Source organism: Oryctolagus cuniculus, chromosome 6, assembly GCF_051225735.1.
Source record: "Oryctolagus cuniculus isolate XC-2025 breed Fujian yellow rabbit chromosome 6, ASM5122573v1, whole genome shotgun sequence".
NCBI lineage: Eukaryota > Metazoa > Chordata > Mammalia > Lagomorpha > Leporidae > Oryctolagus > Oryctolagus cuniculus.
Genome location: NC_142872.1, coordinates 49,956,376 through 49,983,712, shown reverse-complemented (window position 1 = coordinate 49,983,712; position 27,337 = coordinate 49,956,376). Strand labels below are relative to the sequence as shown.

Sequence of the window (27,337 nt, the reverse complement as noted above, 5' to 3'; positions counted from 1 at the left end):
ATTCATGACATGAAGTCAGATCAGTTAATTAAATTTATCACTTCTAGTTGATTGAAATGTAGTACCCTGAGAACCAAGTGTCCTCTATGTGTAATTGCTAGAGTAGTAATGATGACTACAAGAACTGTGGGTAGGGTGGTCTCTTTTGACTAGACAATCTGCGGACAGAAAAGTCTAAATTCAAGGCTTTTCACTCTGAGTTTAAGAGGACAAAGAATTTCTGTGTCAGTCTTAAAAAGTCTGTTATTTTGTTGCTGCAGGATCCTCTTCTCTGAAAATTCAGATGCCTGTTTTATTTGTGCTGGTTATAGCATTACAATATAAACTGAAATCTTATGCTTGTTATGCCACTTTGGACGAAGTCAGGACAATAATTGGGGAGAACAATAAGACTCAAACTTTTATGAGGGCACTTAAAAACATTTTTGGAAAACGGAATTAAAAATAAGTTTAGAGAACTGGCATTTAGCCTAGCAGTTAAGATAACAAGTGACAATGCTCACAACCCACATTTGAGCACCTGAACTCAATACCTTGCCATGTCTCCTCCCTCCTGCTTCCTGCTAATGCAGACCCTGGGAAGCAGTGGTGATGACAAAAGTAATGGCTTTTCTGCTACCTACATTGGAGACTTAGATTGATCTCCTGACTCCCAACTTGGTCCCTGTTGGTGACTATTGCGGGCAGATGGGGGAGTGTCTCTCTCTCTCTCTGTGAGTTTGTGTGTATATGTGTGTGGTTGTGCTCATGAGCCTGTCAAATAAATAAAATTTACAAACAAAAATGGAATATGTTTATTTTGATGCAAAAATTTTGAAAGTCCTGCATACACAGGGTCTTCAAAAAAGGTCGTAGTTGAAATCATAGTGGCGCAGTGGGTTAAGTTGCTGCTTGCGACACCAGCATCCCAGCTTGCAACACCAGTGTAATTTGTTGCTTGCTGCTTCTCATATAAACATAGCTATACATAAGCAGAAAGACCACATATATATTTATATGTATGTTGATATTTATATATAGTTAATAGCCTGTTTTTCACTTCTCTTCTCCTGACCTCTTAACTATTTTATGTAAAGGTTTTCGCATTATGGATAACTTTCGAATCAACTCTTCAGAAAACAGAATATTCAGGTGGGACAATGATCATATTACAAGAGTAAATATCATCACTCAGAAATGGCTTCCATAATTACTACTAGAGATGGATATAATAACTGTTAAAATTTTGTGTTTTTTCTTTTAGGACACATGATGAAAGCATTTTTGTTTGTAAGAAGGATAGTCACATGTTACCATTGTGAAACAGTGTAAATATCTACAGAAGTGTTTATATGATACTGAATATCCAAAGGGGTAAATAATACCAGTTGGTAAGCAATTATCTGTCAGTTTCATATCCAACTTTCTATTCTTAATTCTTATTAGCATCCTATGGCGTATGTTGAAAAACAGCATTCTTTAGATGCCTAAGAAATCCAGAAGTTTTATAATGTTATGAAGTTGTGTTCCAAGATTTTTTTACTTGGGAAGACTAATACATAAATTATTTTCATTGGTTTTAGTTACATGTTTCATCTCTGAGAATGAATACTGACTGAGAGCAATGTCCTTTGCAGTGAAATGTGGTGTGAATGCTGAGGAGAGTATGGAGGATGTGAGAACTCCAGGAAAGTTACTACAGGAAATGAAATATAGGCCTATTAGTCTGTTCTTCAATGCTGTAACAAAATACCTGAGACCAGTAACCTTATAAAGAAAAGCTTTAAAGCTTTCTTGGCTTGTAGTTCAGGAGATTTAAGATGAAGGAACTAGCATTGTCTCAGCTCTGGTGACTACCGCATGGATTGTGATGGCAATGGCAGGAGTTAATGCAGGAGGAAGAGATCATATCTTGAAACCAGAATCCAGGGAACAGCTCCTGGATTGGGCTTGCTCTTATAAATTTTCACTCTGAAGAAATGCCTTAGTCACTACTGAGGGTTGCCATCTCAATGCTGTCTACTGGCCTCTTGCAAAACCCAACTGTTAAAGGTCCCACTACCACATTGAGAACCAAGCCTCCCACACATAAAAACCCTTGAAGACCAACTCATCCTACTTCTCCACCATAGCAACAGGGTCAGAGAATATTGGAGGGAATGAAATAATAGAGACATAATATTCCAGATGAGGGCAAGTATAGTTGTGGTTAAGTGGATGTGTGATTCTCAGCACTAGTACCTGAGTGCTGCTTGATTTGGGCAAACTTCTCTATGCTTGATTTCCTTATATTTTTTTAAGTTGCCATTTCTTTAAGATCTATTTATTTATTTATTTGAAAGTCAGAGTTACACAGAGAGAGAAGTAGAGGCAGAGAGAGAGAGAGAGGTCTTCCATCTGCTGGTTCACTCCTCAAATAGCTGCAACCGTTGGAGTGGGGCCAATCTGAAGCCAGGAGCCAAGAGCTTCTTCGAGGTCTCCCATTTGGGTGCAGGGGCCCAAATGGCCTGCTTTCCCAGGCCATAGCAGAGAGCTGGATCAGCAGTGGAGTAGCCGGGACTCAAACCAGCGCCTATATGGGATGCTAGCACTGCAGGCGGCAGCTTTACCAGCTAGGCCAGTGTCGGCAATTTCCTTATCTTTATCATTATTTTTTGGATGGACTGGCTCTTTATTTCAAAAAAACACTTACTGTCAATATTCAGTAACAAAACAGTTATGCTATTGCTTTCTCTTGAGAATTGCCCCCAGAATTGCCCCCAAAGAGACCACACCAAAGGAAAGTACATTCCAAGCCAGTAAGCTACAGGTTGTACACCTAATAGGCCTTGCTGAAACCTCACCTAATTTCCTAATCTTTAAACGAAGAGAAGTATGTATAGATTTGTTAGGAAGATTAAATGTGATATAGCACAAAAGATAATTGACACCTACCTGACATTTGATTATTTAAAATGCTCCATAAAACAGAAGCAGGCCCTCTATAATTGAATCAACTTCATTTAGAATGAAGAATAGAAGTGATTAAACAAACATAAGTTGTTTGAAATTGAAGGGCCTTAGAGAAGTCTAGTGTAGCTCCCTCATTTGTTAAATGATAATAGAACCAAGTGACAAAGAGAATTAAATGTTTGATTAAGGAGCTAAATAACAGGGAAGTTGGGTGGAGACCTCAGTCCCTCCCCTTTGCTTAGCAGAGGGCTATTTCAAATACACTCAAAGTTATTTAGCTGTAGCATTTTTTAAATCCTCCCAAATTAAGGCAACAGTAGTAATACCAAGATAATTTTTCAGGATTCAGAACTCAAACTGATCTTCATGATGTGTAAGATCCAGAGATATTTAATGAAGAGTTTGTATATTTGACAACCCACACTGCATGCTTTGTCCTGTTCCTAGTGCCTATTTCCTTCAACAAGTCCATGTGGGAGAAACACAGGGTAGGCATCAAGGCGAACTGGAGTAGTAAAAAGGGTGAATGGCATTCTCGTTCCTTTTCCATTGTTGATTGAATCAGAGGGAGATGAAAGGTTGACTGTGTGAGTACAAACTTAAGCCTTTGTCTGAAGCTAGGTGGTTGAGCGTTGTTGTCTTATACCTCTGCCTCTCACAATCTCCAAGGGCACTCACATTGGGAGTGAGTAAACCAGTTTATGTCTCCATACCTGAGGAAACTCTCTAGCTTTATGAAACAGATCCAAGGAAATATATTTATTCATTTTTTATTGAGAGTTATAGTTAGGTGAAAATATGAGAGATAATTGCAGTCACAATATCCATAGTTTTCTCATAATCACTGATTAAATTGTTGTAAGCTTATCATTTTAAAAGGAGAGCTTAATGGGATAAAGCAACATTGTATTGCTGTTCAACTGAAGCTATGTATATATGCATACATCATTTATGATCTCTGTATAATTTATGTGTAGACAAACACCACACTTTATTGAGGTAAAAGAGCACAGCGAGGTTAAAACAAATGCCTAGGTTCAATATCGGCTTTACAGAGCCACTGAAAGCTATTTTACTAGCATAAAGGCCTCCAACATGCTGATATTAACTTACTGATAAATATTTAGAATGTATTTATATTTTGCTCTCTTGAAAGCTAAGCCAAAACAAACATAATTTAAGGCAATCTTTGGAAGTGTCAACATTTCCTGTTTTATCTGCCTTGTGTTAAATGTTTTTCATAGTGACAATTAAAAATATTTAACAATGAAGAACAAAGGTTAACAAATTTATCATGAATCTATCTTACTCCTTTTATAAATATTTTATCTAATGCACAGAATAGTCATATTTTTCAATAACCTTCAACTTTTAGTTTTGAGGGATGGCATTATTGTTTTTAAGTCCCTACATGCTCACTCAAAGCTATGTGTTGCAGATTTTCAGTTTTCATTTCATGTTCTGCAAAGCGTCTATACATATCGATGTTATTTTCTTAAAAATACAGAAATGAGAATTTATAGAATACAAGTTGTCCTGGTTACGAGCTATTCAACACTGTTACTAACTTCCATCGTGTCCTTGGAAAGATAAACTACCCAGTATACAAGGTTGAATCCTGCAAATGCAACTGGGAAGAGAATTCGAGAATACTGGTCTATTTTACTGGTGCCTCCAAAGGTTGGTGAGAGCGGTGGAGGTGTAACAGGTGTTGATGGTAAGATGGGCGTTCTTGCGAGGACTTTGCTGGGTTCAGCAGATGGAACGATTGGCAAGGTCAGAGAGGTGATTCTTTTCTTCAGGTGGTACTTGGAATCAGAATGCTATGGAAAAAATAAATAAATGTTGAGTCTAAGACAAAAGAATAGATATGACTTATTAGTCATTCATTATTTCACCATTGAGAAATATTTATCAACCATTTTTCTATGTAAGGAAAAACATCAACACATTCTTAGTACAATTTGATGGTGCATTTTTCCAAGAAAGGATTAATACACATAAAAATACTTTTATTCCATACAACAATCTAAAACTCTATATATCAGCCACTGGTGTTGTGTTCTCTGTTGCAGAATCTATGTTGATCACTGTCCCATTAGAAAATGAGATAGGTTGCAGTGACATATCCACCTCCTGGTTATGCATAAGCCTGTAGGGCAACGGGTGTGGGAGGTGTTGTGTGTTATATGGGGGAGGGATTCTAAAATGAAATTAGTTAATATGAAAAAAATCACAGTTCAGTTCATTGATATCATTCTTCTAGACACATTCCCAGCCTATATTCTCATCTTCACACACTTATGCGTTTACCCAACTGAGATTGAAAAGAAGGAGCTAATTTATGTCAAAAGAACCTAGCGAGGAATGATTGCTCACACCTTAAATGTAATTGCCTCTTAGCCCAGAAGTTATTATATTGGGAGATTTCTACTTTTCATGAAGAACTACTGGTCTCCTTCTACTTTAAGTCACCAAAAATAATTTATTTACTAAGCTAAATGTTATATGTTGTATGTTCTTATCCATTATTAGACTTTTTTTTCTACTGAAATCATATGACAATTACCTTTTTTCAGCTTGAAAGAGATATTTAACACTTTAATCCATAAGTGAAAACAAGAGTTCAAATAGGGGAAACGCCTTGCTAATTACTTGTTAACAAACAAAATTTATTAATAAATTATTATTTATTTCTCTGTTTTTACTTACTGGAGAGGCATAAGGGATGGAGGGAGAGAAGAAAGAGAGAGAGAAACTTCATCACTCTCTAAATGCCCACAATGACTAGGGATGGGTTGGGCCTAAGTCAAGAGCCAGAACTCAATCTAGGTCTCCCATGTAGGTGGCAGCCTAAGTACTTCATCATCACTGCTCCCTCCCTGAGTCTGCATTAGTGGAAACTAGAATTGGGAGGTAAGCCAGCACCCCAAATGACAATCAGGCTTCCCAACCAACATCTGAACCAATAGGCAATTGCTGGCTCTTAATTTCAATATTTTTTTTTTAATCCCAACATTTTCGGATTTTTACTCTAAAGCATTTTGCCTAGTTAAGAGACCAAATGTGTATGAGTTGCATCCCTTTCATGCTGTTGGGCTTTATGGAGCCTTCCTCTGATTCTTATCTTTTCTTGTCTCCATCCTCTAACAACCATGCTCCTTGTGGCTAGGTTGTAATTCCTGAGTCTCTGCCTTCAAACACTTGCTGTAGATTACCTCTGATCTTGTAAAACGGCCTTGTTTTCTCCCTGGCAGCAAAATCACCACTTTGCTGCCTGGCAGGGAGTGTTAGTCACATGGGCAGACTCCCGTGACTTTAGCCAGAAACCCTGCGGCAACAGCATAAGACAGCTGCCTCCCCTGTGCTGGGTGAGCCACAGGACCAAAATGACCTGCCGATGTGGTGACATTTGGACCATAGGAACAGCAATCCCAAGAAGCCCTTTTTTCTATAAACCATTCTTGAATTTTGCTATTTGAATTTCCATGGAAATTACTGAATGTCTAAATAATAATAGTCACCATAGAGTTCAAGCCCAGAATATTTTTAGGGACCGTCGGAAAATCTCCCTGTTCAGCAAAAGCAATGTTAAATCTGTGTAGTCCAGCTTGATTTGCTGTAAACACAGTGTATTTCAAGTAAGAAGTGTCTTTCTGATCTATCCGTCCCATACTATGGAAGCATTCTGGACAAAGTTAAATAAATCATAGGTCTTGGGGGGTAGAAGAGAGTTTAAAATAGTAGAAGGCCTTTTCTTTTGATTTTGTAAATCAGTGACATGTTCCATTAAAAATATGTGACAGCTGAGTACTGCATTGCCCAGGGTCACCAGACTATATGTGGTTAGGACCAGAGCAATGGAATTTTGGTCTTACATGCAAACTGCCTGTCTTAGAGAATAATGATTGTGTCATCTTCAAGTGTTTTATTCAGGTTACTCAGACTCTAATCTGAGTTTTTATCTAGTAAACATCTTATTAAAATATTCTGTATCTCAGGGAGAAAAATGTGTCACTGTGTCATTACTCTAAAAGATCCAGACTCCTCCCACATAAATAGAACACGAAAATATTTTCTTCCACTAACATTTCTAAGTATCATGATAGAGGGTGAGCTTTCAGAGTAAGTTTTCTTTTTTGTATTTTAATAACAGGCATTGCCTGTCTAAAACCTGTGTTTCTTTCTATTGTAGGTAGAAGGAAAGCAGACATGCCTAGTTCATTATAATAAAAAGTGGCTCTAAGCATAATGAGTTTTTAAAATGCCAGGTATTGCTTTTTCTCCACTTCTTAAGTGATGTAGGAAGAATGTTGTTTGTGAATCTCCTGGCATTGTCACAAGAGACATACTGAGGATTGCCAGGGTCAGGAGGTACCACTGAGAATCAAACACTGTATAGGAATTAAGTAAAATAACATTAGCCTGCTCCAAAAAGCCAATTACCATAGGATTCCTCTTTTCCTCGTTTGTTAACGGAAGCATCCTCTTGTGAAGGTTGCCTAACAGCTGAGAAAGCAGGGGAGTAAGAAATCCCTAGCTCACAAATCTACTATGCATTTGCAGTTTGACTAAGACATATCATACATGTCAGAGATTGTTTTTTTCTAAGCTTCAAGTTCTTATTTTTAAACCTCCTTCTCTCCTGAGCTTCTTTCTGTTTTTCTAAGAATTTGAGAAACTCATACATACATATGCAAGTATATATACATATATATACACAACTATTTGTTTTTTATTTAGGTGCAAAAAATTTTTAAATTCCATTCATATGAGAAGCATTCAAAATATGTATGGAAAGTGCATATTATAAAAATAGGCATGATTTCAAATTTTTGCATCAAAATAAATGTATTTTAATTTCACTTTCTGTGAACTATATGAAGCACCACACATATTTGCCTAGCAAATCTTAGCTATAGCTAATTTTTAATTATTTGTTACATGTATTGTTTCTTCTATCACTTAACTACCTTTGCTTTATTTCCTCTTTGCCTGGAATAACACCCATCTACCACTCCATTTTTAGTTTACCTTTATATTTTTGATACCAAATTCATATATCACCTATCACTGTTTATACAGCTTTTTATATACTTTTTGGCTTTCTTAGACGTTACAATTCTTGTAGCTGTTGTCACATTCTTCTTGTAAATATGATTATTTCTGTTGTAGCTCATCTCCTTTCTTAGAATGAAGTCTTAATGAGAGAGGGCACTTTATTCCCTGCACAGTGCTCCATAGTGCCTCAGCAGTGCACAGAACATGGTGTATGCTTGTTGAATACGTAGTAAATCAATAAGTAAATGGATACCTAAGCATTTTCTAAGGTTTGTAGGGTGAGGCAAAGATAAGTGAATAAAACACTGTATAATTGTCTTACATGATGTTTTAATACATTGCTTTTTATGACACTATATTGTAATTAACAATTCTAAATACTTCTGTTGACAAGCACTACAAGGCAAATTTCATACATAATCTCATTGCTTAAAATAATCTGTAACGTCATATTACATAATTTAAAGGTAAACAAATGGAGGCTGATGTTGTAAGCATATTGGGTTGAATCCCTACCTGTGACACTGGCATCACATATGGGCGCCCATTTGTGTCCCGGCTTCTCCACTTCTGATCCAGCTTCATGCTGAAGTGCCTGGGAAAGCAGTCAAAACACAGCCCAAGTATTTGGGCCCCTGCTGCCCATATGGGAGATCCAGATGGAGTTCCAGGCTCCTAGCTTCAGCTGAGTCCAGCTCTGGCTATTGCGGCCATTTGCAGAGTAGAAAGATCTCACTCTTTCTCTCCCTCTCACTCTCACAAGTTTGCCTTTCAAAAAAGCAAATCTTTATTTTTTAAGATTTATTTTATTTATTTGAAAGAATTATAGAGAGAAGGAGAGGGAGAGAGAAAGAAAAGGAGAGAGAGAAAGAGTCTTCCATTCACTGGTTCACTCCTCAAATGGCCACAACATCCAGAGCTGAGCCAACGCGAAGCCAGGAGCCAGGAGTTTCTTCTGGGTCTCCCATGCAAGTGCAGAGGCCCAAGGACTTTAGCAATCCTGCACTGCTTTCCCATGCACATTAACAGAGAGCTGGATCAGAAGTGTAGCAGCTGGGATTCAAACTGGCTCCCATATGGGATGCCAGTGCTACAGGCCAGGGCTTTAACACATTGCACCACAACGCCGCCCCCCCCCCCTCCTTTTTTTTCCTTACAAAAAAAAGGAAAACAAATGGCAGTTCACATTGGTAGTAAGTTGCAAGACCTGGGTAATTCCTATCAGATGCCACAGATCACACTCTGAACAATTAAGCCATTCTTCTCATCAGCTTTAAGGTTTGGGGCATGCTTTCTCAGCCTCAGAACTAATGACATTTTCGGGTGGATGAATCTTGGTTGTAAAGGACAGTACTGTTCATCATGGGCTGCCAGACAGTAGCCCTGGCCTCTGCTTGCAAGATACCAGCAGCACCCCAATCACTGGTTGTAACAAGCAAAAACAACTCCAAACATTGCCAAACGTCCTCTAGGGTAGAAACAGATGCACCTCGGAATCACTGGTATAAATTTACAATTGTTCCACTGCCTAGCAATGATCAGGGATGGGGATATTTTAGTAGGCGATATGCTAAAGGAAATGCATGAGTCCTGGCCTGGCTACTCCACACCCTGGATCATCAGCTGCTCAATAATTGGGAATTGGCAGCATAATGAGACTGGACGCCAATTTAGAAGAAACACATTGAATTTCTGAAATGAAAAGAAAGCCAATTTTACAAACCGTTCAAGCTACAGGTTTGCATTAGACCCCGCCTGCTCTATTGTAAGCCCAGCAGCTTCAGTTGATGGTAAAATAGGCTTTTGTCAGAGTCCAGATGAGGGCTCAGCTTGGGGCTGTCAGGGTTTTGAGTGGAACACCTGTGGTTTTGAATTTTCCAGGGCTCCCCTGCTGCTGAGTGCCATCCTGGTTTGAGTATTTTTAGAGCACTACTTTGTTTTAAGTAATGCCATATTGCAAAGGTACTTTGAGTTGAACTGGACTTCATGACAAGCAATTATTTGATGTAGGGATAAGGTATTTGGGAACTATTTAAGGCAATTTTTATACATCATTGAAAAGGGTCTAATATTTTAAAAGAGAGAAAGCAATGGGTTACTTCTCAATAGAGATAGTCTAATCAGGGCTGCCCTACTGAAGTGACAAGCAAAGGATCTGTTTTAACAATCAGCAAATAAGGGCATGAGAAAGAAGATATTTGGCTTTTAATATTAAAACTCATATTAATTATTATGGGGAACATTGGAACTCTGTTGGATTCTCTTCATTTCTGTTACAGCTGGTAGAGCTGGGAGCAGAGGTGGCTCTAGGATTTCCACAGAACAGCAGCTTACTGGCAGCATTCTGGCACATCATTGGTGATAGGGGATATGTCTGTGAACCAGTTTTAAGGATGCAAAATACAGTATTGGGTGGGGATGTGATAGAAAGTATGGGGAAAGAGGTAGTCACCTAACTCTCTTACCCAATCCACCTTGCCCTCCCTATAAATTATACAATGACACACCAGAAGGTAGGGATGTCATGATCTCTGGTGCTTAGAGTCTCTGATGGTCTTAATGGAAGCCTTAATTCTAGAGAGTAACAGCAGTACCCAAAATCTTGACAAGATTTAGAACAGAGGAAGTAAATCGTTCAGTGTTCTATTCTCCACATTTCTCTACAGAAGTGAAGATGGGTTAAAATGGCATAGATCTTATTTTCCTCTCTATGCCTAAGTTTCTAGCAACTGGCTTAGCGCTTCTAGAACAGAGCCAAGGTAATCTCTCTCCTTAGCTTGGACCTCATTCTTCCAGAAACAAAGTGCCTCCAGACTGAGTTATATAATCTTGCATTGCTCTTCTAAACCTATCATATATCTCTAACCACAGCCTTTATTGCAGTGAATAGTTAGGACTCATTGATTTTTCTGTTTTCCTGTTGACAATAATCTCCATGAGGGAAGAGGCCCTCTGTATGCCACTCACTAAAATACCCCCAGTGTTCTACAGTCACCTCATACATAAAAGCAATTAACAAATACTTATGCATGAATAATTGCATGACTACTCAATGAGTGCTAGAAAAAAAAAAGAAAAAAAAAAACAAAGAAAATAAATGAACAGTGTGATCAGCATAAACATATTGTCTTGATTAATGAAATTTTGATCAACTTTGTATGTAGGTAAGTTATAAAAAGCATCATATTCCTAATGAAGAGAAGAAGCCACATTGCAAGTAATGGCAACAGGAAGTATAGATGTGGTGGAGTTACCCATTCTTAGGAATTAGCAATGAAGGCTTGGATCTTTAAAATAACGAGGATATTAGCAAACTACCCAAAAGGAGCTCAAGGGCCAAACTTGGTCTTTCATGAAACACAGGTATACTCCAGGTACATGAAAGGTTCTTAAACAATGAAGACAGGAATAACTATCTGATGTCAAGATAGCATAACAAATAAAATCAAGAAAATAATCAGGAAAGCAACTGTTGACAATTTCTTCCCAAAAGTTAAAAAAATGAAGTCTTCAATTCCAAATGCTCTAAAAATTGATAATTGGCCTATAGAACACTATTGAGAATATAGTTTTCAGGTGTTTTTTTTTTGGTTTCAATTATAGAATTTAAATGCCTGTATTTGTCATTATTATATTAAATTTCAAGGTCAAAATCAAAGTCATAATAATAGTAGACTTTTACCCATAACCCTTATAACCCTTTTCCTGTGAAAAGCAATAAGTATATTAAAATACACAGTATAGAATCACATGAAATACCCAATCAATTTCTTTTTGATTTCACCACATCAGTTTGCTATTTCAATGTCCAACTTACTTAAATAATATTGTTTTGATTACAATTGAATAGGCAGTTTTAAATGCCATGACATTTGCCAGAGAAAAATGACCTTGCAATGATAGTATGCCATTTTGCAAGTATAAATTATAAATGTGTAATTTGTTTTTCCTCTACTTTATATTTAAAGGCAACTTGCCGTTTCGACTTGAACAAGTAAAATGTAAGAATTCTATGTAATAGAATGTATTTCTTTATTTTATGAATATGTTTATTTCTGATATCAAGGCTTATGTTGTTTGGTTTGCTTAATATTGTTTTTATATTTTTTATACTTAAGCCTTTTTGAAACAACATTTTTCCATTCATTGCTTGAAAGAATTTCAAGATTTTATTTATTTATTTATTTGTGATATTTGAAAGGCAGAGTGACAGAGAGGTAGAGGGAGAGACAGAAAAACCTTCTATCTAAAATTGTTGGTTCACTCCCTAAATGGCTGTGCCAGCCTGACACTAGGAACACTGAAGTTCATCCAAATCTCTCACATCGGTTGCAGGGGCCCAAACTTGGGCCATCTTCTAGCAGCTTCCGAAGTACATTATCAGAGAGCTGGATTGGAAGTTGAACACACAGAACTCAAACTGGCACTCTGATATGGGATGCTGGCATTGTAAGTGTCAGCTTGACTTGCCGGACTGTAATACCAATCCCCCTTGAAAACATTTTAAATGTAGTTATGTTCATAAATGTAATTTTTCATAAAGAAAAAAAGACAACTTAAAAGAAAAAAGGTAATTTGAGATGATTAAATGCAATTTTTAGCCAACTTCCCAAAGAACCTGCTCATTATATGTTACTATTTTAAGAGATAGTTTATATGGAGACCTGAGATTTTAAATTCTACCTTATTAATAAATTATACCTTTAAAATAATGGCCTGAGGAAATGATTACTCTGTGTTTTATACTCCTCTCATTACTCCATATATCAAGAGTTGAAGTACTGAACTGTATCTTTTCATTTCAGTATCTAACAAATTAGTATATTAAACATTATTCCATTTTTCTATCCTTTTTCTCATTCATTAAATTTTTACTTCATTTCTCAAAAAATACATTTAAATTGAGTCCTGGTAGAGAATTCTTCATTTATAAATATGGGTTATGATAAAATAGGACATCTGGACAATACATAGATTATATATTTAAATGCATAAGAAAGCTTACAAAGAGACACTTATTTTGAAAAACATTAAATAATTCTTAAAATATTTGAAACTTATCTTGCCTAAAACAGTGATTTTCAAATGATTTGGGCAAAGCCTGCAGACTTATGATTTTTTTTTTTAAATGTATATTTGATGGCCTTTAAAACTCATGCTCACAGAAAACATCATTAAGTCAAAGGAAGAATTTGAGGAATGACCTAACCTGCAACTCTGGAAACGTCTTATCCAGTTTCTGGGGAATCATAAGGGCAGGGAGGGCTTTAGCTTCTATGATATGGATATTTAGGACTTCAGAATCAATTCCTAGTGTTTCTACCAACTAATAATTAATATTTCCCTTCTCGGAGAAAATTTTTCCATTTGTAATAGACTTAATTAGACTGTATCACTGGATGGAAAGTTTTTTTTTTTTTTTCAACTTAAGGGAATGATCTTTCATTTCTTAAAAAAAATGTAAGTTCTCAAACAGGTTTCTTAGGTTATCAAAGAAAAAAATTGAATAAGGAAATTATCACCCTTTTTGTTCATATCTGATTATATTAGGAGAAGTAAAACACACACATTGCTTTATAATTTTTACATAAAGCTAAACCAAGGGAGTCTGAGCTGTATATGGTTTTTAGATTTTAAAATGTTTACTAGAATTGATCTATTATAAGAAATTTCCAGTTCAGTGTCCACATTTCTCAACTTTAAAGAGCAAAAACTTCCTCTCTTCTAAGAGCTATGTTTTGGGGGTTGTATTACAATAAGAATTTATACTTGTCAGTTATAATCTATTATCAAAAGTGTGTTCATAGAGCAGTGCTGGGTTGGTGATTAAGATGCTGGTTGGGGCCAGCACCGCGGCTCACTAGGCTAATCCTCTGCCTGCAACGCCGGCACCCAGGGTTCTAGTCCCATTTGGGGCTCTGGTTCTGTCCCGGTTGTTCCTCTTCCAGTCCAGCTCACTGCTGTGCCCCGGAAAGGCAGTGGAGGATGGCCCAAGTGCTTGGGCCCCTGCACCCTCGTGGGAGACCAGGAGGAAGCACCTGGCTCCTGGCTTCAGATTGGCACAGTGCTGCCTATAGTGGCCATTTGGGGAGTGAACCAACGGAAGGAAGACCTTTCTCTCTGTCTCTCTCTCTGTCTAACTGCCTGTCCAAAAAAAAAAAAAAAAAAAAAAAATGCTGGTTGGGATGTCCACATCTCATATTACAGTATCTTGGCTTGGGTCATGGCTGATCATTTCCAGGTTCCTGTTAGTGCACACACATGGGAGACCTGGACTGAATTCCCAGCTTCCAGTCTTGGCCTGGTCTAGCCTGAGCTAATACAGGCATTTAAAGAGTTAGCAAGATGAGGAGAACTCTCTCGCTGTCTGCCTCTCTCTTTCTGTCTCTCAAATAAATAAATGCATAAATAAATAAATATTGTAACGTGCATTCTGAGTAATTTTTCTGAGAACTTTCTCACATATGAAATTTAAATTTGGGATCTATTAATGTTGTTGCTACAGGCAGAGAGGTAGTGAGCAAGGAGGAGTTGAAATTGCCAACGCCTCCCTGCACTACAGCCCCATCTGCACTACCTAACCCCAACTTCCACGCAGCAGAGAATTGCAGCTTCTGCTGTTTTTCTGCTGACACTGATGCCAGCTAAAAATAACCCACATGACTGCCAGCTGAGTCCTTATGATGACAGCTCATAATAAGGTCATTGAATTGAAATTACTATGGCTCACACACCTACTCCCATCATGCACATGATATCATGACTTGTCCAAGTTTTCCAAAACTGGGCAAGGAAATGGGTGGTGCTCAAGCCCTGCCTCAAACTCTTCCCTCTTTGAATATTCAATTAAGCCCCATCCAGACACCACCCCCATGCTTCCAGTTCATACAAGAGGATGGACTCAAACTCACGGAGTGTTTCTCGCTCTTGAGTATTCCACACTCCTCCATTAGAGTGTACTTTCACCTTGTGTGTAAATAAATCTTGCTTCTTTGCTGACCTTCAACTGTGTCTGGTTTTCATATTCTTTTGTTGAATCAGAAACAAGAATCTGGACCTAGCCACCACACTGTTTCTGGCAAGCCATCCAGGAGGAAGTAAGAGTTGAAAGTCCACACAGACACGGGCTAGTGAATTTTTCTCCCACTTCTTGCATCAGTGGTGCTTAAAAGTCTTTGTTTTGTTATGCTCTTCTCTCCTTCATTCTGACCCACTATGGACCCACTCTCCTTAATCCAACCTTGTCTGCTCCCTCCAGCAACTGTTGGAAGTGAGAAAACCAAGAGCAATACCATGCAGATGAGGTACATTTGTGGTTTTCATGAAGGTTTACAGGAGTGGCTGGGAATCTTCTATCATCTCCATGCCTCACAGAGGCCCAGTCCTCAGGCAAGGTCAAAAAGGCCAAAAGGTATCTTAAAAGGACTCTTGCTGAGCTATGCCAGGAGACCCCAGAATCCTGGGCCAAACTATTGTTCCTTGACTTCTTTAAAATGGGGATAGAACTGAAGGATACTTTACAACTAAACCGTTTTGAGATGTTATATTTTAGGCCCTTCCTCATTTAATATCCTTTTTGATTCAGATAGCCAAGATTGGAAAAAAAAAAACATATCATCAATTTAAATCAAGTGCAGAAGGCTCTGACAGAATATGGCAACACAATTCTCCCAGTGCCAGATTCCCAAAATCATGAATAGCCAGCACCCCCAAGGAGATCTAGTTTAAAAAAAAAAAAAAACAAAAACAAAAACAAAAACCCTTAGATAGATGGACCCCTCCCCCAACTAATTACTGTTTAAATGGAAAGGGCATTAACAGGTGCTACTTAGCATTTCTACTACAATAAAATTTGCGGAATCTCTACCTGGATATATCCATCAAGAATTAAAACTCTACCCCCTGAGTCTTTATAGGCACACACAGAAGGATAATTCTGTTAGCTCATGTGATCCAATTGAGGGCCTCAAGTTTACCTTTAACAAGCTGAAAAATAAGGAAAATATCTGCCTTTGCCATAAACTTCCACCGAGAGAGGGAGAGAGAGCGAGAGACATTAAGGCTATTTCGTTTCCCATCTTACATGATTTTCTCACTTCTGTCTTCCTTGGGAAACTGCCACCAGCATGAACACCCTCTGGTAAACTTTTCTACCATAATGTCAGAAGGAAAAAATTCTTAGCCCAGGAATCTGTCTGCTACCCTCAGTGACAATCCAGACCACTGATCAGGCTCTAGAGAAACTAAACATTCTTTGGATTACTTAGCTAAAGTCGTCATGGGCTACTGACTAGCACTAGATAACTTACTGGAAGGACATGGCAAAGAATGTACAGTGGAGTCTGCCTCACTTAAGAGTAGGCTCATGAGAAAAAAAATCAAAAGACTATATGATCAAGCCAAGTGGTTCTATGATTTTGTTAAAGGAAGTCCCTCAGCTTCCATCACCTGTGAAGCAGATAAAATTCCTCTCTCTTATCCAACATGATTCTTACTCTTGCTCTTTTTTAACACAGGTATGCTCATCTTAACTGTCAGAATTGTCTCCTCCCGAATCCAATAGTTTCATGTGAAAATGATGGTCATTCAGGGATTCCAGCCATCACTGACAACTGGTGGCACACCTCTAGCTCCTACAATAGAAACTCTATCAGTCAGCAAGAGTTTTTTGTTCCCTGGTCAGACAGGGACAATGCCCAAACACCGTAAGACAAGTTTTGAATGAGTCAAGCATGAAGAAGTTGTAAAAGATGGACCTTCTTCCCTTGACCTCCCATAAAGATTAAGGGATGAGCATCTCTGAGTGGGGATAAGATGATGTGGGCATGGAAGTAGCTAGCAAGGAAAAGCTGAAATTGAAAGCCTCTCCCAACAAGCCTCACCTGCACAACAGCCCTGACTGCACCACTTAATAGTAGCTTCTCTAGTTTCATTGCCGACACCATCGCTGGCCAAAAATAACCAACATGACCGCTGGCTATGTCCCTGCACTGATGTTTAGCTCACTGTAAGGTCATTAAAATTAGCATGACTGTCACACCTACTCCCATCATGCACCTGACACCATGACATTTTTGTTTGCTATTGGGGCAAAGAAATGGGTAGTTCTCAAACTCTGCATCGTTTGAATAATATTCAAGCCCCACCCTAGATAGTATGTCTGTCTCCAGTACTTGTAAAGGGAAGGGATTGAACATTCTTGCACTCCTTCCTGAGTGTGTACTTTCACTTTGCATGTAAATAAACCTTGTTTCTCTGTTCACCTTTACCTGTGTCTTGTCCTTAAATTGCTTTCTGTTTTGGAGATAAGACACTGGACCCAGGCACTCCACAGCACTGTAATTTATTATTAAAAAAAAACTTGGGGGAAAGCAGTTAGCTTAAAGATTAAGACTTGGTTGAGAAACACACATCCCATATCTGAGTGCCAGAGTTTGATGCCTGGCTTTAGCTCAGTGTAGACCTTGGGGGGAAATGGTGATGGTTTAAGTAACTGCATTTCTGGTATCCACTTGGGAGACCTGGATTGAGTTCCTTGCTCCCAGCTTCAGCTTTAGCCTTGCCCTGGTCATTGTAGACACTTGGAGAGTAAACCAGTGGATAAGAGCTCTCCCTCTTCTCTCTCTCTTTTTCTCTGCCTATCTTGTAAATAAACAAATAAATAAATGGTTACTAATTAATTAATTCATTAAAAACTTTGGGGACCAGAACTTAGCCATAGTACAGCAAATTCAATATAAATTTATGAGTATTTCTCACTGAATAGAATATAAACTCATTGAATATAAACTGATGTATTCAGTACACAGATTTGCACATGATAGTGTTTTAATATGAATCAAATACTTGCATTATAATTCAGTTTTCATTATTTTCAGCTTTATTCCCTATTCATATCTTGCCCTTATGAAATAAAGCAGCAAGCAGATTTCTGACAAAATTGTCCATTCCATGGGAGTCCCTGTTTCTTTCCTGCAGATTTTGAAGCCTCATTATGCCTTTTTTTTTTTTTTTTTTTTTTGGTCTTTATTCCCTCTCATTGCTATAAGTGAACCTGTTCAAAGGAAACATCTAAAGGCTAAGAACAATTTTCTAGTCTCCTCTGAGAGCCTGGAATCTGACAGTATATGTGAGAATGATGGAAGAATTCCAAAAGTTAAGAGCAAAGATAAATGAAGGATTATTCCTTAGCTTTTCTCTATGAAGTTGGAAAAGAAATTGGCCTTGCTCTTGGACTTAGTTATGTAGCTGGTGCTCAGTTAATTTACTTTTGAACAGTTTAGTTGTGATCACTGTCTGGACTGTCTTTTCATATGGTGAATAACATGAGAAAAGAAAACAATTACCACAACAATCTCAGCTTCCACAGGTTCAGCTGCTTTTGATATTGTCACAGGGGGTGAGGCTGAAATTTGTGCTTTCCTTTTGGCCTTCTGTGTCTGAACATTGGTGAAGTAGTTGACAGCTGCGAACTCAATAAGAGCGGAGAACACGAAAGCAAAGCAAACAGCTATGAACCAATCCATGGCTGTTGCATATGACACTTTTGGCAAGGAGTGTCGGGCACTGATGCTTAGAGTGGTCATAGTTAAAACAGTGGTGATCCCTAAAGTGAAAAAGAATGAGAAATCTAGTATTAATATTGAAAATCACATAACAAGTTCCTATGAGAACATGTGTGTGGAGCAGATTATACACACTACCTCTGCAAAGTAATTCTCGTTATTTTATTGTATTATAATTACCCATAATTTTTATCATAGGTGTTATCATGTTTGTATAATTCAATACTTTCAGCAGTGTCTTACACACTGCAGTCCCTCATAAAATCATTTGTTGAACTGAGTTCCTTTAATGGTTGAGAGAACTGTAGCAAATCATTACCATTTATTAAAAATAACTTGAGTCTGAACAATTTTAGTTGCACATAATGCCTTTCAACATACTTGAGAGGTCTATCTGGCACAAAGAGTAATATAAACTTAGGTTATTCAATTTTTTTAAAAAATATTTATTTTATTTATTTGAAAGAGTTACAGAGAGAGGAAGAGACAGAAAGAGAGATAGGTGTTTCATCTGCTAGTTCACTCCCCACATGGCTGCAATGTGCCAATCAGAAGCCAGGAGTCAGGAGCTTCTTCCAGGTTTCCCACATGGATTCAGGGGCCCAAGGACTTGGGCCATCCTCTACTGCTTTCCCAAGCCATAACAGGGAGCAGGATCCAAATTGGAGTAACCGGGGCTCGAACCAGCGCCCTCATGGGATTCTGGTGTTGCAGTCAGGGCTTTAACCTACCGTACCACAGCGCCGGACCCAGGTTATTCAACTTTTTAAAGATAAACTTCTAGCACAGTTTTATTGTAAAACATATGTATTTGCAAATTAATATACTCCCTCTCATCTACCAGAAATTTTCCTTCTTAAATAGTGACTTAGGGAATAAAAAAATTAGGAGATATATAACATTGATGAGAAGCATCATTGTATAGATACTCTTATAATTTACAAAAAGAGATTTATTCTAGTATAGTAAGTAAAAAATAAAAACCCACAACTTAGAGATTTATCTGAGATTTCATTTTTGGTATTCTCTATGGAATACTAAATTTATAATCATAAAAATTCAGATAAAATGTGGATTTAATTAACGCTAATATTTCAGTTTCTTTGTTTCCTTCCTTTCTACTTTCTTCCCTTCCTTCCTGGTATCAAAATTAGTTTTGAGAGATCAGTGTTGTGTCAAACCAGGTTAAGCTGCTGCTTGCAACATGGGCATACCATATCAGAGAGTTTGCTCAGGTTCTGTCTGCTCTGCTTTTGATCCAGCTCCCTGCTAATGCACCTGGGAAAGCCACAGAAGATGGCCCAAATACTTGCATCCCTGCCACTCACAGGAGAGATACAGGTGTAGTTTTGGGCTCCTGGCTTTGGCCTGGCTCAGCCCAGGTTCTTGTAGACATTTGGGGAATGAACTAGCAGTTGAAAGATCCTTCTGTCCCTCTCTGCCCCTGTCTCTCCCTCTCTCTGTCTCTATATCACTCTGCCTTACAAATAAAGAAATAAATCAATATTTAAATAAAATATAGTTTTCAGGATGGACATTCAGCATAATGGTTAAACTGCTTAAATGCCCATCTCTTGTATTGGAGTCCATGGGTTTGATACCCATCTTTGTTTCTTAACCTCAGCTTCCTATTAATTCAAACCCCCGGAGGCAGCGGTAACAGTTCAGGTAATTAGGTCACTGTCGCCCAAAAGGAGAGACCTAATCTAAGTTTCTAGCTTTTGGCTTTGGTCCTTGGCAAGGGCCCTTTGGGAATGAACCAGCGAATGGGAGCTCTCTGTCTGTCTATATTTCTTGTCTCTCAAATAAATAACAAAAGCAAACAAGCAAAAAATGAAAAGGTGGTAGTCAACGTATACAGTGTAAGCAGAATTAAATGTTGAGGTTGGCAATTTTGTATGGTTCAACTTAATAAAAGTAAGATGCAATATATATATACAAATAGGTTCGATCTCCTGGCTTTTTCTTTTCCTGGATTTACATGTCAGCTTTTTAACCTTTCTGCTTTTCCTTAGTTATAAAAAAACAAAGCAAGATAAAACAGTAAAATAGGGCACATGGAAAGCATGGGGAACTCATCAGAATTTTTGCTGAGACAATTTTTTTGTTGATTCACCACACAACTTGCGATAAGATGAGGGTCATTTTACACGATACATGTGTTCTAATGCAATTGGAATCTATAGCCTTTGTGGATTGAAAAAGGATCCTGATGTGAATTTTCATCCACAACACACAATCAATGAGAGGTGGAGGGTGGATGAAGTGGAATACAAAGCAGTAGGCATACCAAAGACAGTTCTTGCTGGGACGGATTCCTTATTAATCCAGAAAGACACCTGAGAAAGAATGACTGTCATAATGCAAGGAGTGTATATCTGTATCATGAAGTATCCCATCTTCCTTTGCAAATGGAAATAAACTGTCATTATTACGTATTCACCTGTTGGAAGACAAGTACATCAGTTTTATTGCTGTTGACAGTCTGCAAAAAGAATGCTGCTGAATCTAAATCTTGCAGGGCTTTAAGTTATCATGGGATGAGAGAAAACAAGCAAAGGCATTTTTCAATGTATGAGAAAGCTGCTTGATCAGCAGATGATAGAGCAGAGAGACACAGCACTTCATGGTTTTCAGTGCAATTCTTTGTATCATATATACTCACAAAACTACCTATTCCAAGATTACATGAGTCTTTATGTGCATCTGGTTGGGAAATAAATTTTAAGGACAGCTATTCATTACTTCAAAACAGGAAGTATGGCTGAGAATGGCAAATGCAAAGTAAAAAGAAATAGATATGTGCGCCTATGTCATCTTTCAGGGATTGGTCAGTTTCTCACCTGTGTTAGATTTAATTGTTTCACTAGATACTGTTTGTCCAATCAGATCATACTGTAGGAGGCTTGAGGATTCTTCTGGGACTTCTACTGAGTAAAGCGGCCCTTTTTTCCATGTATATATTATTTCACTCTTGGGGTAAGCATCTGAGATTTTTAAACAAATGTAGTTATCTTTTTTTTTTTCATTAAAAGCAATGTTATCTATATAGCAAAGAAATGCAACATAATTTTTAAAAATATTTTTCTTTAATTTCACTGACTAAAACATTTATTTGTGATATTAACATTGGCATTGAGTAAGTACATTTTTGGAATCATATTGAAAATATCATGGTGATATTTTTCTCTTTCTTTCCAGTCTCTGGTTAAGACCAAATAATTATATGATTTGATTGCATTATTGAACTCAAATTTTTTTTTTTGTAACTCACAACTCCCAAACTTGAGTGGACAAGCATGCCCATCCATAGGAAAGTTAACCAGCCTCATGGGACAGTCAGCATTGATGGTAAGCCTAAGGACAGTGAAATAAATGGTCTGAATTAGTATAATGGATGAACCATTTATGAAGAGAAAAGAGAAATGGAAAAACCTCACCTCATGGTGTATAGAATGGTTCCATTCTGCATTATTCTGAAAAGTTTATTAGGGGTTGTCATGTTGTGAGCAATTGACTTTTTGCCATTCCTGAAAAAAGTGTCAGGTGTCCAGATTTTACTGACCATCAAGTTATTCAAACTCAGAATCTCAGTTGGTCCCCCAAACTTCAATCTCTCATCAGTCCAAGTCTGGCGGAAGAAAACATCCATTGTATACTCCTACATAAAAAATAAATTGCAGCAGGTTGGGGAGATGGTTTGTTACAATTTATTCACTAGCTTATAAAACTTAATTGTAAAACGAGCAAATAAACAAATTTTATGACAATAACTTCCAGTAAATGTAAATAATTATCTTTTTAAAAAAATTCATTTATTTCTTTGAGAAGCAGAGTTACAGACAGAGAGAGAGAAAGAGGCAGAGAGAGAGATCTTCCATCCATTGGTTCACTTCCTAAATGGCTGCCAATAGCCAGAGATGGGCTAATCTGAAGCCAGAAGCCAGGAGCTTCCTCTGGGTCTCCCACATAAGTACAGGGGTCCAAGCACTTGTGCCATCTTCCACTACTTTTCCAGGCCATAAGCAGAGAGCTGGATCAGAACAGGAGCAGCTGGGACTCGAACTGGTGCCCATATGAGATGCTGGCGCCATAGGCGGAGGCTTAGCCTACTATGCCACAGTGCTGGCCCCCTAAGTAATAATTTAGTCATCAGTAAATCATTCTATAATGAGTAAATTATGACTTTAATGAAGCATTTTTGTCTCAAACTTATTAAGAGTTAGTTTTGTGGCTGGCACTGTAGCATGGTGGGTAAACCACCGCCTGTGGTGCCGTTAACCCATATGGGTACAGGTTCGAGTCCTAACTACTCCACTTCTGATCCAGCTCTCTGCTAATGTGCCTGGGGAAGCAGCAAAGGATGGTCCAAGTGCTTTGGCTCCTGCACCCACCTGGGAGACCCAGAGGAAGCTCTTGGCTCCTGGCTTTGGATCAGCACAGCTCCACCCATTGCTGACATTTGAGGAGTGAACCAGTAGATGGATGATCTCTCTTCGTTTCTCTATCTGTAACTCTACCTTTCAGATAAGTAAATAAATCTTTAAAAAGGTTAGTGCTGTGTTGTGCAAACTACCCTATTGCATTTCAAACTGCCCTCACATTTCTTCTTCTGTCATTTATCTCTCCATCTATCAACCTATAAATATTTTGAAGAAAAATAGATGAAACTATCTACAGTTTAGGCTTTGCTGGCCTACCTAAGTCAGGCTAACGAGCCCATTTAGTACCTAATTCATTTCCAAAGAGGCCTCAGGTCACCTCCATGCTTACCAGTAAATTTCCAAAGATTGAAAAACTTTATTTTGAAAAACACACTGTGGCTTCACATAATTATTTAACATTGTTCTCAGAGAATGTAAAGGCAAATGTTAGCATAACTATTCTAAACAAAGGATCATTTAATTATTAATAATCAAAATTATAAGTTTTAATATGTGGCTTTTATGAAATAACATTAAAATTTTAGGAAATATAACTGCTAAATAAATAAAAATTTATGACAAATAACAACCTGCAATTAAATCAACACACTGTCAGTAATTGTTTTGCTTGCTTTATAAATTCCTTGATGAGACTTAATACTACATGGTGATTATATTTTTAAAATATAATTTGACACACAATAAATGTACCCATATAATAATGATCCAGTCTACAATATTGTACAAATAAACTTTAAAAAGGGACATGTGCATGAAATAAAATTCCAAGTATATCTATATTTCAGTGATTGTGTTTTTCTATATTTTGTGTATTTTAAGTGAGACAGTACTTGAACAAAAAGTATAATATTGAAATAATGTGGGATTTTGAATAATGCTGAGTCTCTTTCTGTCTCAAGTGTGAATTTTTCCCTTAGGAAGCCCTTCCTTTCTGTACCTTCCCCTCTGCTTATTTGTCTCTTCTTTTCATCCCTCCCCCTTTCCTTCTTGTTTTTTCTTTTTTCTATATTATCTTCTTCTTTTCTTGTCCATTCAAAAAGAAGAACATGAAAAACTCTCCAATGACTATTTACATAGGAACTACATTACCCTAAAAAATGTAATGATGCATCTCTTAAATGATGGTTATATTTATTTCTGCATTCGTATTTATATTTATTGTTGTGGGAAATGCTCTCTGAGAACTGTGAAAGAATATTGGGATGCATTTTGTTCTAGAAAACTAGTTAAGGTTTTCATTGCCACTTACTATAAATACCCTCTTACGAATCCTACAGCCATCTGTACCTGGAACAGGGTTCCCAGAACACCTACTGGTCCATGCAACATAGAAAAGGTGGAATGCATCAGCCTTTCCAAATGACTTCCTGTATGGTTTTAATAAAATATGCTGATAAGGATGTTACTTACAAAAGGCAGTTATGTTTCTGTTTTCATAGATATCCTCAATATACTCTAGGATGGCATAGGATCATTGTTTTTTCCTACTCCAACAAATTTATTAGCATTTCATGAAGAAGTAGGAAAATGTTCTTTATTTTGGAAAGAATTAGTGCATGATATGTGAATGGAAGCGAGAAGATAATCTTAAAAAGTCTTTCAGCTTGAAATGTTCAAGCATGGCCCTTTGAGAAGCATGAAGAAGATTAAGACAGTAATCTCCCCTAATGGCGGTGCCCTCTCAGCGTGAATACACATATTGCATCAGGAATCTGGGACCAAGCTTGAAGGCAATGAAAATTATCATTATTTCTGAAACTCCACTTTTCTAAGTAAAAATATCCAAATCACTCAGAGCTCACTCACCATCTCCACATCTGACACGGGCCCAAAACTGGTTACATAAATGTCTGTTTTGACTTCAGTGACAGCACCTGAAATTAGCCCAGAGGAACGGGGCAGTTATCACCAGTGATGCCAAGGGGACTGAACTTAGATTCAATCATAAAACCCCTTCTCATAGCCAGAATCTGCAACCAATCCTGAAGAACTCCAATGTGGGGAGTGCTTAGTTCTTTCAACTTTGAAAATTCGGAGTTTTATTTTGAATTTATTCTATTGAAATGGGAGGAATATTGAGGTATTAAAGAGAACTTAGTTAATATTATATAAAATAATGAATAATAAATATCACTTATTAATAGTTTCAATGGAGCCAATGCTAAGCAAAGTGTTTTTCATGGAGAATTTTATTCTGTACTCATCCAACTCCATGAAGCAAATAGGTACACTAGAATGAAGATACTGAAACTTAGATGGTTCAAGGAGCTTGCAGAGGTCATTGTTTGAAGGAAAGTCAAAAGCTGGATGGGAACATAGACATAGCCTCTCTTCAGTACCCCCAAACCTTACTATTCTGACAAACTAACCCCTATACAATTCCGCTGGGTCTTAGAAGGGCATTAAGAGAGACTACAGGTGTTTTCTCCAACAATAATGCAACTTCTCACCTCCAAATCCTGGCCGCAGACGATTGTCATAGCCTTCAAGCAAGCTGTCCAGGATCCGACTGATATTTTCTGAGTACAAGTTGCCCTCATCTTCAAGTTTCCCCATGGCATTTTCCAGCCTGTAAGTAGAGTCAGTGGTCCTCACTCCTGGCCTCTGCGAGGTTAAGACGTCTGTCTGTCCCATCCTAGTCCACCCTATCCCAAATGCAGGCTTCACTCCCTCTGGCTGTTTCCATGATTTGATAAAGAAGCTTCCCAGTGGATGATTGTCCCTCTTCCCTATGTGCTAAAAGAAAAATCAGGAAAAAAAAAATCTTACTCACCATAGAATAATGCATAGCCAGGTCAGAGGTGATGCCATCCTACGGCGCACTGAAATGAGGAGTTCAACCTCCTCCTAGCTTCTTCCTCCCCTCCCAACAATCTCTCCTTTGCCAATCAACTAGAGAAATCTTCCAGATCCCTCATATCCCTGCTCCTGTTTTGCTTCCAGTCAGTAATCCAATAGGTAAAGAGGTTCACCAGGAAACTTTGAGGGTTCCCTTTGCTCTCTTCTTTCTAGTTCTATTTTTTTTTTTTTTAAGGTGGAACAAAGTAGTTTGTGGTCTTAGACTACATCCTGTGGACACTCAGCCTCCTCTGACAGACTCATTTGGGGAATGAGAGTCTGGAGGGACGGTGCATGGTCAAACAGCAGTGACAATAATCGAATAAGGCATTAGGGGAGATTAAGAGGAAGAAATCCACTGCTAGTTTTGGCATGGAATTAGCAGAGCCTGTGAGAAAATCTGGAAAGCGGTGGCATCTTGCTGATTGAGATTATGTTCCAGTGGGCTCAGCATTTATTATTTCCATGGTTCACAGAAGGATTCCTATACGGCTCTTACTGCTTGAAAAATTGAACAATATTGAGACCCTCTTGGACTATTGTTCTCATTTTCATCAACTTTATAGTCTGTAGGCACACCTGTCCATCATATCTTAAAAATACCTCTTACTGTTTGTTTATCAGCATTTACAATAGACCAGAACAATTCCTGGCCACCTTACTGTTAGGTATTTTTAAAAGCATTTTTCTGATTCCTTCTGCCAATGGAGTGCCATCTCAAGCTAACACATAAATGGGTTTTATGCTATCTTTAGAAATCTGGCCAAAAATGCCTGTTTGATATTTCCCATGCAGAAATACCACAATATTAAATATTAACAGATGTAGTTAATGATGATTTTACCAATTCTGCTTTACTAGGCTTGCTAAAGGTCAAAAGTAAAATATCTGAATCCAAGAAATAGCATTCTTTCCCGGTCCTGATAAGAGAAAGTTGTAGTAAGTCTTAAGCATTAAAATTTCAACCTTAATACAATAATAAAATTATAATAAGTAAAAACTTATTAAGTTCAGAAATATAGGATCAAGAATCAAATGTCTCAATCCGTCTGTATTTTTCTAAATCTAAATTCTGCAAGACCATAATAACTATTGCTGTCATACAGCACAATCTTAAAAATCACACCTGAAAACACTACATAAATCATTTGAAAAACATTTCAGTCAGTTAGCTATAGCCAAGAAGAAACAACGTAAAACAGAAGGAGAACAAAATTTCCTGTGATTTTAAAATTTCTGAAAGTCAAGATTACATGGAATTTTCTGGTTACCTATCAAAAGCCTGAATTCTCTCCAGCATCCATGGCAAGAGGTTTTTAGCATCTGTTTTCTCACGTTGTTTTACCTGCGCCACAAGCAAAATTGTACCCTGCTCAGAGTCCTCATCTTTGAAGCCATGTGTAGTGATTCCTCAGGTGACAACTGCATGGAAGCAGATTAAATGAAGATACCTAACATATTTTTTCCTCAAACCTTTTCCTGTTCATTATAGGATCT

The 27,337-nt window shown here is 37.7% G+C and overlaps 1 protein-coding gene across 1 annotated transcript; it reads right to left on the bottom strand.

The window, feature by feature from the left end:
- Positions 1-3,685: 3,685 nt before the first annotated feature.
- Positions 3,686-26,201, bottom strand: GABRA6 (gamma-aminobutyric acid type A receptor subunit alpha6). The gene is made up of 9 exons (XM_002710355.6): positions 25,776-26,201; positions 25,453-25,571; positions 24,809-24,876; positions 21,998-22,218; positions 21,832-21,914; positions 21,401-21,544; positions 20,848-21,000; positions 18,339-18,598; positions 3,686-4,754 (listed from the first exon to the last, which is right to left on the bottom strand). Exons 1-9 carry the CDS (start codon positions 25,811-25,813, stop codon positions 4,479-4,481), a joined length of 1,362 nt encoding a protein of 453 aa, XP_002710401.1. The 5' UTR covers positions 25,814-26,201; the 3' UTR covers positions 3,686-4,478.
- Between the last annotated feature and the right edge of the window lie 1,136 nt (positions 26,202-27,337).